This window comes from Diabrotica virgifera, chromosome 3 (genome assembly GCF_917563875.1).
Source record: "Diabrotica virgifera virgifera chromosome 3, PGI_DIABVI_V3a".
NCBI classification, from domain to species: Eukaryota; Metazoa; Arthropoda; class Insecta; order Coleoptera; family Chrysomelidae; genus Diabrotica; species Diabrotica virgifera.
In genome coordinates, this window is record NC_065445.1 from 90,410,631 (window position 1) to 90,423,115 (window position 12,485).

The window sequence follows — 12,485 nt, forward strand, 5'->3', positions numbered from 1 at the left end:
CTCGGTTTGTAAGTTTGTATGGAAATTTGGTTGAATAACTCTGAATTTTAAGCCGGCCACTCACAGTACTGCGGCGTCGTTCAACATCGTCTAATTCGACGAATTGGCAAAGATTTTTATCGTGTGTGTGACCGTGCATCCAACAAAATCGTACAATTTCAACGCAGACAGACTGGCCTGTCTGCAGAATTGATCTCATTGATCATTGTTGAGTGTGTGTGACATTTGGTGACAGTTTACAATTTGCAAGAATACGATGGTTTTATTTAGCGAGAATTTTTTAAAAGAATATTTTTGAGTCATATAAAGAGCAGAAATGCTTATGGCGAATTAAAATTAAAGCCCGCAAACAGGCAATGGAAATTCTAGTCATAGTTTCAAAAAGTAAACAAAGATGAAAATGAAGAGTATGTAAGAAAAAAGATACAATTTTAGAACATCCTATAAAAGAGAATTGAAATTAGTATAACAGTGAAGTCAAGAGACGCTAAAATGAATGCTAAAATTATTGATTGATTTGATGGGAACCGAACAAATACTGCTGAGCAGTACGGTGTGTGGGCACGTGTGGGTGTGGGCGTATCAGAAAGGCCAACAAATTAAACAACGCCGTTGTACAATCTTGTCAAACGACACCGCAGCATCACCGCAGTACCGTGACTGGCCAGCTTTAATAATTACCACGCTGACCACCATGCACTGCCATCAGCCATCAGCCACCATTACAAAGCACAGAATGACATAATTAGATATTCTATGGTACAAGCAAAAAATAATGACAGTTGGCATTGGATTCCAAGCCCTGTCATTTTTAATTATTCTGTGGTGGTTAGCTTTTTTGGTGTGTAGAGAGGAAAATAGGTTGAAAAGATATAAAATTTCCAAATTTTAGTGGTATCCATACAGTTTGAAATGGTTAAAAGAAAACCTGCTGCATTAATAGATAGTGACTCCAGTAACGACTCTGAAAGTGATCTAGATTCAGTAAGGATTATTCAATATTAATAAATATAACCATCTAACCTATGCACTAAACATTTTGAAAATTCAAAATAGTTTTTAGTTGGCTGATACATTTAAAACGTCATTTATTATACGACTTTAAATTTAATCATAATGCAAGTACATATCTTAAATATTCTTTAATGAAATTTTTAATTCGAACACGTTTTGTTTTAGGAATTTCTTAAACTCTCAAAAAACAAAAAGAAAAAATCACCACCACCTCAGTCATCAGACTCAGGTTCAGAATCAGACAATTCTTCAAAAAATGTCAAGAAAAAAGCCAAACGTGATTCCTCTTCAGATTCTGAACAAGAGGAAGCTAAAAAACAAGATGATGCTGACAAATCAGAGCCAGAAGAAGGTGAAGTTTCTGATTCTTCAAGTTCTGAAGAGGAGTTTAATGATGGTTATGATGATCAGTTGATGGGAGATGAAGAAGATAGGGCAAGATTGGCTGCATTAACTGAAAAGGAACGTGAAACAGAAATTTTTAAAAGAATTGAACAAAGAGAATTAATGAAAACGAGGTTAGTTATTAATCATTTTTCTATTTTTTTTTTATTTTCAATTATATTTCATATCAATGAAATATATACCCATTTAGGGAGATATTCATAAAAACAAATTCTCACTAAACTATTCCGGAATCGAAATAAGACAAGGTGAAAGAGGAGTAGGGTTTATAATAACGAAAAGATTGCGAAAAGCCCTTATTCTATTTACACCAATATCAGAGAGAATTTGCACCACAAGACTCAAAGGTAAACTGCATAACTTGACAATGATTAATGTATATGCCCCGCCGGAAGAAGCTGATGTAGAAGAGGTTGAAAGATGTCACCTACCACTCGATATAAGATCCTCAAGCAATATATTGTTGTATTCCGAAGAGCAATCAGGAAGTTTTTATTATCTAAGTGTATCGAGGATTTTTTGAGGACAGTTGAGCTAATTGATAGCTTTTTTATTTTTTTTTATTTATTTATTTACGGGCAAGCCCAATTCAAAAAAGATTATTACAAAAACAGTGTCAACACAAAGAACAAATATTTACAATATGTATTAGATAACAAAGCTATTAAGTTAAAGAAAAGAACATTACGATATGTAAGTAAAAACACAGAAATAAGGCAGCCACAAAATATAACAATAGGAGAATACAACATTGAGGGGGTAAAAAACTTTACATACGTGGGATCCAATGAACTGTCAATACGGATGGAATAGGCAGGAAGACAATTAATGCAGCCACGATACAAGAGAGAGGTCCTGGAGAGAGACAGACAAGGTGCTGGAAACTTTGACAGGCCGTGTAATTTGAGTTGCCTATGTTGGATGGAGTATTCGTTGCCTATATCAACTTAAATCGGGGAAATAAAAAAGTAAAATTCTAAATATAAAAGTAACATAAAAACATAATCAAGGACTTCTTCACTTTATATAAAACAGTCACTAATTTATTATTTAAATAGTTTTAAAATTATTTAACTCCCAAATACTTTAGGAAAGTAGGTATTTGTTTTGATAAATACAAATAACAATTCTGAAAAGTATTTAAACTGATTTAAACACCAAGTATGGTACTCTGTGCTCCATTTACTCTGTAAATACAAAAAAGTATTTAAATTTTGAAATATGTACTGTCAATCAGCCCTGAAAGTTAAAATATGAGGTCCATTCAAGGAACTGTCAATGCTGATTCAATCGGGTCCATTTATATAGGCAACTCAAATTACACGGCCTGTCAAATTCTCCAGCACCTTGTCTGTCTCTCTCTAGAACCTCTCTCTTGTATGTTGGTGGCAATCTCGCTTCACTATTTGAATGGGACAGGGCCATTCCATCCGTATTGACAGTTCATTGGTGGGATCCCTAGTCACGTCTGATAATAACGTAGCGGAGGAAGTGAAGAGGCGAATATTTATTGCCAATAAAAGTTACCATGGCTTAATTCGGCAACTAAGATCAGATAACGTCTCAAGGAAAACAAAATGCCAAATATACAAAACCTTAATAAGACCGGTACTAACATATGGCTCAGAAACCTGGACACTCACTAAAAGAGGGGAAACATTGCTAGCCATCTTTGAAAGAAAAATCTTGTGACAGATATCGCACCTTGAAAACAAAAGTGACATTATCCCAAAATGTAGATATTTCAGTATGACCGTTTAAAGTTTTTCAAACAGTTCTGTAATGGATTTTGAACTAAAATAACCGAATTAAATACTATAATTAATGTTATTCAACAATTTGATTAAAGTACAGTTAGTTTCTACCGAAGAAGGCAAGTTAATAATGTAACTAATACTTTAGAAAAAAATATTTAAAAAAAAATCTTTATAGTGCCACTTTTGTTTTACATAAGAGTTCTGATTATTAGAATAAAAAGTCAAGTTAATATTTACCTTAATGATAAAAAAGAGAAAAATAAAACGAAATTGTGTCATATTAAAAAGAAAAATCGTTTATTTGGTAAAAGTAAACAAATGGTCCAAGAGCTGTGAGACATTTTTGAGTAGGTATTTTAGGCAAGCTGAAAATTTTTCAGGTGACTCTTCCATAATAGCCTAATACAAAAATGCCGGTCTGGCTGGAGGGTAGCGGTTATTTTCCCCAAAAATCCCCCCCAAAGTTAAAAAAAGGGTAAAAATTGTTATTACAAAAAATATCATTGACGTGACTTTAAAGTAAATTTAAATATTCAAATATTAGGAAAATAAACAAGCCAGGCGATTTGAGGGCGATTTTAGCTCTGCAAGATACTTGCATGGGCGTCCCAGGATTATTTTCAGGGGATGCATATTAACTTCAGAAGATTTTATCTGAATCTGTACATACTATTAACAAGTATAAAATATACAACTATACATGCATAGCTATGTATATTCCTTCTGGACAGGGAGGTACAATTGTTATTTTGACAGGGTATTTTTTAATATTAAAAATAAATATTCTAAAAAAGGCAGCTTTTTGGTGAAATTTTCCAACTGCCATGTGATCAAACAAATTACGGGTTCATATAAATGAAAAGCGCTATAGGTAAGCAGCAGTGTGAGAAAGAGCGTATACCGATAGCTGTTTGCGTCCTCTGTTCTAGCGAAGTGAGTCCGTTCGCTCGAGAAAAATCACGTGACCTGGTGATACCCATGTTGTTGTGCCTCGAAACGTTAGAGTAATTGTTATATATTATAGTTTTTTAAGTAACTTTTCCTTAATTAAAGGAAAATAATACGTACTATACAATAGATTTTGCAAATATGATAGGAAATGACAAATTTATTATTATAAATATATAGGTAGAAAATTATAAAACTACAAACTAAATAAATTCTGTGTCCGAATCTTGTACTTCTTCTTCAAACTCCTCATCTGAGCTTAAATATTCATTCTTTTCTTCTTCGTCAGACTCCCCTCGAGACTCAGATTCTTCTTCTACATGAACTGTAGATAGTTGTAATATGCATTTAGAATTTATTAAAAATTAATTACTGATTAATTAATTGATTTGCTACGTATTCTCTGTCATTTTGTACGGAGTCGAAGCCTGCACAACCACGGGCGCATCTGAAGAAAGACTTGCCATTGTTGAGATGTGGTGTTATCGAATAATGTAAAAAAATAATGTACACAACACGTAACAAACGCGGAAACATTAAGAAAGATGAAAATTAGACAAGAAATACTCAACACTATGAAGGAAAAAAATGAGCTACTTTGGTCATATACTAAGAAATAAAAAACCTGATGTGATTGGTTATATAAGGAAAAGTATTAAGTATTGGTTTTAAAAGAAAGAATACGTAGCAACTCAATTAATTAATCACTAATAATCTTTTAATTAACTCTAAATACATATTATAACTATTTACAGATTAGGTAGAAGACGAATCTGAGTCTTGAGGGGAGTCTAACAAAGAAAAAGAGAATGAATATTTAAGCTCAGATGAGGAGTTTGAAGAAGAAGTACAAGACACAGAATTAATTTAGTCTATAGTTTAATACTTTTCTACCTATATATTTATAATAATACATTTGTTTTTTTTTCTATCATATTTGCAAAATCTACAGTGATGAGCGCGCTAATAACCGGCAAAACAGCTCAAAAGATGGAAAACATAATACATCTCGAAACAAAAAGAGATGAAACTCTTTTTGTTTCGCAATGTGTTATGTTTTCAACCTTTTGAGCTATTTTGCCGGTTATTAGCTTGCTCATCACTGTATTGTATAGTACGTATTATTTTCCTTTAATTAAGAAAAAGTTACAACAACATGGTTATCGCTAGGTCACGTGATTTTTCTCGAGCGAACGGACTCGCTCAGTTAGAACAGAGGACGCAAACAGCTATCGGTATACGCTCTTTCTCACACTGGTGCTTACCTATAGCGCTTTTCATTTATATGCATCCGTAATTTGTTTGATCACATGGCAGTTGGAAAATTTCACCAAAAAAAACCTGTCTTTTTTAGAATATTTATTTTTAATATTAAAAAATACCCTGTCAAAATAACAATTGCACCTCCCTGCCCGGAAGGAGTGTACATAGCTATGCATGTATAGTTGTATATTTTATACTCGTTAATAGTATGTACAGATTCAGATGAAATCTTGTGAAGTTCAGATGTATCCCCTGAAAATAATCCTGGGACGCCCATGCAAGTATCTTGCAGAGTTAAAATCGCCCTCAAATCGCCTGGTCTGTTTATTTTCTTTATATTTGAATATTTAAATTTACTTTAAAGTCACGTCAGTGGTATTTTTTGTAATATCAATTTTTGCCCTTTTTTTAACTTTGGGGGGGATTTTTGGGGAAAATAACCGCTACCCTCCAGCCAGACCGGCATTTTTGTATTAGGCTATCATAGAAAAGTCACCTGAAAAATTTTCAGGTTGCCTAAAATACCTACTCAAAAATGTCTCACAGCTCTTATACTAAAACTATTAATAATACTTAATGAAACTTAACATTTTAAATTTGCGTGAAAACCGGCACTAAAGAAAAAATGTCACTTTTTTACTTACAACGACGTGCTTCTCCCTCAACAATCCGCCGGAAACCGACACTAAACCGATACAGTGCCACTTTTTAAATTACCATTTTGACAAAACCCCTAAAAGTCAAAAGTGACACTAGCGACTTCTAGGAGAAACTATGCGAGCTATTAGAACAGGAGTCTCTGCAATAGGAGCGTTTAGTCAAAAGTAATGCAGATGTCGCTATAACTAAAAATTGATGTTTTCAGTATAGTGCCACTTTTGTTTTCAAGGTGCGATATATAAGGGCACAAAAGAAAACAGAATTTGGCGAAGAAGGTACAACTTTGAACTATAAGAAATATACCAGGATCCGGATATCATAACATTCATTAAAATAGGACGGCTGCGTGGGATGGGACATGTAGAAAGAATGGAAGAAGGCGAAATACCAAACAAAATATTCAAACAGATGCCAGTAGGAAAAAGAACAAGAGGAAGACCGAAGCTGAGATATTTAGAACAAATAGAAAATGATATAATAACCTTAAAAATAAAAAACTGGAGAAAAAAGCAAGAAACAGATCAGAATGGAGAAGAATCCTGGAACAGGCCAAGACCCAGAAAGGGTTGTTGAGCCAGTGATGATGATGATGAACATTACGATATAAAAAACAACAAGCTTAAAAATTGATAATAGAAATTATATTATTAACATCCAGTTATATTTGTATGTTCAATAAATAGTTTTTAAATCTATACAAGGGATTGCAGAATATATTCAAATCATTTAGAGAATTCGCAAGTGTTCGTGGTAAAAAATTGTTGTAAGTATATTTTATAGTTTTTATAGTATTTAAGTATATTGTTGTAACTATAGTTACAGTAGAACCCCGATTATCCATGCTCCTCGGGACCGGACGTTGGCACAGATAATTGAATGGCACGGATAATCTGAACATTTATTTCTTATTGTAATACATATGTACGTATATTCATACATATAGCCCTACTATAAAAAGACAACAGAAAAAATAAATCTTTCATTATGAGTCTCCCTCTCCGCGTATAGAGTTTCTGTAGAGTGATTTACAGCGACGCTATTTTGATAAAACCTTAAAAATGGAATTTAAGTAATAGAAAATCATAGCACAGATAATCCGCAGCCTGGATAATCCGCACACGGATAATCGGGGTTGACCGAGTAGGAACAAAAAGACTAAGTTTTGACAAAAGATCGGGACAGCTACTATTACCATTAATAATGTTGAATAAGATCCTCAGATCTTTTCTTTTTCTACTGGTTTCTAATGAAGTAATATTCAATAATAATTCAATATCCGTGTAGTTACGATATATATGTTTTTTAAAAGCTACATATCTGAGAAGTGTATGCTGAACTCTATCAAGTTTATTTTTATGGACTAGATAATATCGTCGCCTTAATACTATAACTTGATAACTCGAAATTAGTAGTTTTGAGATAAACGGGTTTAAAGATTTTTAAGATATTTGTGCTGCTCCCATGATGTTGGTAAATACGGAATTCACTCTGCAGCTCTAAAATACTGTTCCTTAACTTTTTGGCTACTGATCTATTTAGGAATACAGTGCAAATTTGCTTTCCAGTATGGAAAATAACATGAATAATTAAAGTTATCAACTTTTAACACTACCATAATGTTAACATTTGGTAATATCGCATGTCATGTCAAGTTGCATCTAAGTGAACTTTTTAACAAAACTAATATTTTAAGCATTATTTTGGTGAAAATTAGCCTTCTGCCATGGAGGTTGCCAGATCTGCTAACAGTTCTAGAATTTTTGCGTTAACATGAACCGAATAAACAGATAGCATTTACGTGGTAAGCTCAATGGTTTCAGAAAAACACGTGCTACAACTAGATAACTGGAGTTACCTAGTTATAGCATTCAGTGTATGTCGTATTCACGACTATTTCTATTAAAAAATAGCTTGATAACTTATCTTGTCAAGTTTTAGCACTGAATATTAGCGGCATTTGAGTTTTATCAACTTTCGTCAATCTTAAATAAATACTTAACCCATTTGAAGCTAGTTATCAAGTTTTTACACAATATAGAGGCAAATAAAATACATCTTGTGAACTAGGTATCTCAAAAACGTCAATTTTGGAGTTATCAAGTTATAGTACTAAGGCGACGATATGGAGACCACACACAGGAACAAAATTCAAGATGAGATCTAGCAAGTGAAGTGAGCAATATAAAATTTTCATTGAATTGATATCTGTGAAATCACGAGATGTTCTTTTAATGAAATCAAGCATTTTCATAGACTTTTGGGCATCGGTATTAATGTGGTGTTTAAAGCTGAGTGAACAGTCTACTATTATGCCCAGGTCTCTGATTTATGTGCATGATTGCAATGCTTGATTGTTAATACAGTGGACTCTCTCTATAACGAACAAGGATATTACGAGGTTTTGCTTATAACGAGGTACACTAGATATCCCATGAAATTCCCATTGAACTATAACACCTATAACAAGGCATATTTGGTTATAACGAGGAAAAATGAAATTGAAGGATATGTTTCTTTACCTGTTTTTAGCACAGTAATGGCTATAAATAAATACTCCAACTGCATGTATATAGAAATGCCCAACACTGGTGTTGTTATCGAGGCCAGTGCTGTAATAAACTCCACAGCCTGTAATAAAATCCTTCGTGTTTATCTATCGACCAATATTGAATATTGTATGAAATTTACAATTTACGATGACGAAGTCACATTATTCAGGTCGACCATGACACCCAATAAACTATGTAGAAGACATCAAAACATTTCAATATTATTGTTGTCTGATATAACGAGATCCGCTTATAACGAGGTAATTGGTCCCCCATTTCAGTTCTCTTTATAGAGGGAGTCTACTGTAGTTTAGTCATGTGTTAGCAAATGGTGATCCCTACACAAACGCATTATATTATAACACTTACCAACATTTAATTCCATGCCATTAAGAGAGCACCATTGGGATAATTTATTAATATCTGATTGTAGTCCAAGAGTATCATCATGAGATTGTATTATTGTAAAGCACTTAAGGTCACCAGCGAAAAGGAGAGCTTTTGTATAGGAAAACAAGTGGTAATATCATTAATAAATAGATTAAATAGTAGCGGTCCCAGGTGTGAACCTTGGGGAACACCTGAAGTCACAGGAAAAATGTTGGAGTAACAGTGATTTACTCTAACCATTTGAGTTATGTTTTTTAAATAACTAAAATAACCACCTAAATACCAGACCATCAATACCATAAGAATGTAATTTATGTAATAGAAGGTCATGGTTTATCGTATCAAAGGGTTTGGAGAAGTCAGTGTACACTGAATCAACCTGCAAACTGCAAACCCTCCTCCAGGGCTTCAGATAGGTAGTCAGTATAATTAAGTATACTTAGCTCAGCCGATTTACCAGAAAAAATCCCAAACTGTGAGTTAGTAATAACACTAGAGCAGTCGTAAGTAAGAAATTCAGTTATAATGCTTTCAAATACTTTAGGAATAGTGCTTAGAATAGATATGGGGCGATAGTTCTTAATATCAGATTTAACACCTGATGTATAAATAGGAGTTACGTAAGATTGTTTCCAGAAGTCGGGGAATTCACTAGAATCGAGAGAGGCATTGAAAATATGATAAAGTGGTCTAGACAGTATATAGCTGCATTCTTTTAGAAGAATAGGAGGAATCCCAGCAGGTTCCGGTCCCTTATTAATATTCAATTGTGACAATCTATGGTGTATTCCACAAATATACGTCTGTTTTGGATTATCGCGACAACAAATATTTTAGTGTGCAACATAAGAAGTACGCAAGTATTTTGCTCTAATAATTACTCCAATAAACAACAATATAATTTGCAATTTACTTTCGTTCTTCATATTTTGCACAGTAAAATATTCGTTGTCACGATAATCCAAAACAGACGTATATTCGTGGAATGGGGTATATTGTGACACTATTTAGTCCGCTCACGAATTGGCCTATTTCTTCCCGAAGCTTCTCGGCGTTACGAGACAATACCATTCCTATCCACGGCGTTCGGAGACGACCGCTGCCGAAGTATATATAGAACCGAGATTCGAGCACAGGCCAGTCATTCATTCATCGAAGTGCGTCGCGTAACTTAATGTATTCGAATCGAAGATATGAAATGTATTTATTAGTTATCGGAATTATTATTATTATATAGTTAATTAAATCATAAATTTGAGTTTGTAAATAAATTAGATGTGTTAGTTGGTGTTATTTGTAATTATTAAAATAAATAAGTGATGTAAATAAAATAATATAAGTAAGTCTTCCTTTATTTAAATTAAACTTAGTGCCTAAAGATATAAATAAATAAAATAGTAGAGTCAATCGCGTAACAATATCATATATTTTTGATATTTGAATGTGGTAGGAAGATACACTAACGTTGAAGCGGGTTTTTAATAAACCTGCTAATTGATAGCGGGAAAAAAATGGAAATTTTATAATTATGTAGTATTTTAATGTATCTTGTACTTTGTTTGTACTATACCATGTTGTGTTTTATAAATGTAACTCATTTTAGAAACAATAAATTTCTCTCTCTATGGAGAACTACAGGAAGTGTGTGACAAAATCCAAAGACCCAATGCTTTGTTAACATTAGGCAATTTTAATGCCAAGTTGGGGAAAGAAGAAACTTTTGTAAGTACATATATTTGGGAAACATAGCTTGCATACTGAAACCAGTCGAAATGGATTTATTGTGTCACAATTCGCAAAAGTAAATAGTTATGTAGTTGTCAGTCCCAACTTCCAGAGAAAAGATATGCATAAAGGAACAGGGAAAATACTAGGAACTAACGAAGCCAATCAAATTGACTATATCCTCATCTCAAAAAGATGTACAACAAACATAACTACTGAATTCTGACTCAGGTCACTATCTTGTGGGCACAAAATTGCTGAAGAAAATCGCAACAAAAAAAAATCGACCAAATAGTCAAATTAAAAAATGGAATGTTGAAGGATTCAAAAATCCAACAAAGGGATAAGAATATCAAAATGCTCTCCAAATAAAACTAAACTTAACCAGAAAGGAAGATACTGCAGAGGAAACTGTAGGAAAAGCCAAAAGGTAAAGAAATGCGGAATAGTATAATGATGAATGCAGAACTGCAGTAGAAGAAAAAAGGCAAGAGAGTCCGGTCCTGAACATGGTAACACAAACTGTGTTTACATTACAGTCCCAAAAAATCATCTTTTTTCAAGTAGTTTATATCCAAATAAACTTGAAAATAAGCAAAAAGTAATAGTATATAGTGCAGTTACCTTACGGAATAAACCAGTGAGTTTTTATTATTTATTTATTCAAAACATTACAAAGCATACCGTTTGTAAGGTTAAGTGACGGCCGAAAGGCCAGTTCTCGGAACTAGTTCTGGTTCTGAAACTGGTTCATAATTACTAATGAGTATACCAAATGATACCAGATCCGACCTAACTAATTTGTCAACAATCATGACTGAAGATCATCAACAACCTCAAAACAAAACCTCATATTCAACTGTGCTTAACAATGCTTCTTTAATTCAATTTCCTTCAAAGCTGCAAGCAATTTTATTTAATTCGCTACCTGATACTAAAATAGAAGAGTACTTAATAGCACTTGGTGAAGTTGTTCATCCACGGAACATTTTATTTTCATCAAGGCTATCAAATAACAGAATATGTATTTATCTCTCCAGCGAATCCCTGGTGGAAAAATTTATGTCCGGTCCAGCAGAAATAACAATTAAAGGCGAAAATCTAAAAGCACGAAAATTGATAACTCCAAACGAAAGACTGTTACTATCGGGTGTTTGCCCTTCTATTCCACATATTCTAATAGAGAATGAGTTAACCAAATTCGGTCTTAAATTAATGTCACCTTTAACCTTCCTTAGAATCGGTAGTCAACTTCCAGAATTTCAACACGTCCTCAGTTTTAGAAGACAAACTTATATTCAACCACTTGCAGATATAGACCTTCCCTCTTCTTTCTTAATGACATATGATCAAACTTCGTATCGCATATATTTAAGTTTAGATAAACCTTCATGTTTTATCTGTAAGAACACAGGTCACATTGCAGCAAATTGTTCAAATCATAATCAACAAAACGATTCCTCTCATATCCAACACCAACCGCAACAACCAATACAACAACAACCAATACAACAACAACCAATGCAACAACAACCAATACAACAACAACCAATACAACAACAACAACCAATACAACAACAACCAATACAACAACAACCAATACAACAACAACCAATACAACAACAACCACAAGAATCCCCCAAGTCTATTCCATCACCCCTAGAAATGGAACCAAATCATCCAGTCAGTAATTCTAATGCCGAACCTTCACTTAACCAACAAACAGATACTAATTTAATGCCCCCCGTATTAATTATGGAAACTAATTGTATAT

At 33.4% G+C, this 12,485-nt stretch overlaps 1 protein-coding gene across 1 annotated transcript in view; it reads left to right on the forward strand.

The window, feature by feature from the left end:
* Nucleotides 1-785: 785 nt before the first annotated feature.
* Nucleotides 786-12,485, forward strand: part of LOC126881911 (RNA polymerase-associated protein Rtf1) — a 103,984-nt gene continuing 92,284 nt past the window's right edge. The window contains exons 1-2 of the mRNA XM_050646639.1: nucleotides 786-984; nucleotides 1,180-1,532. Coding sequence (XP_050502596.1) covers nucleotides 913-984; nucleotides 1,180-1,532 — 425 coding nt within the window. The 5' untranslated portion in view covers nucleotides 786-912. The remainder of the gene's footprint in view (nucleotides 985-1,179; nucleotides 1,533-12,485) is intronic.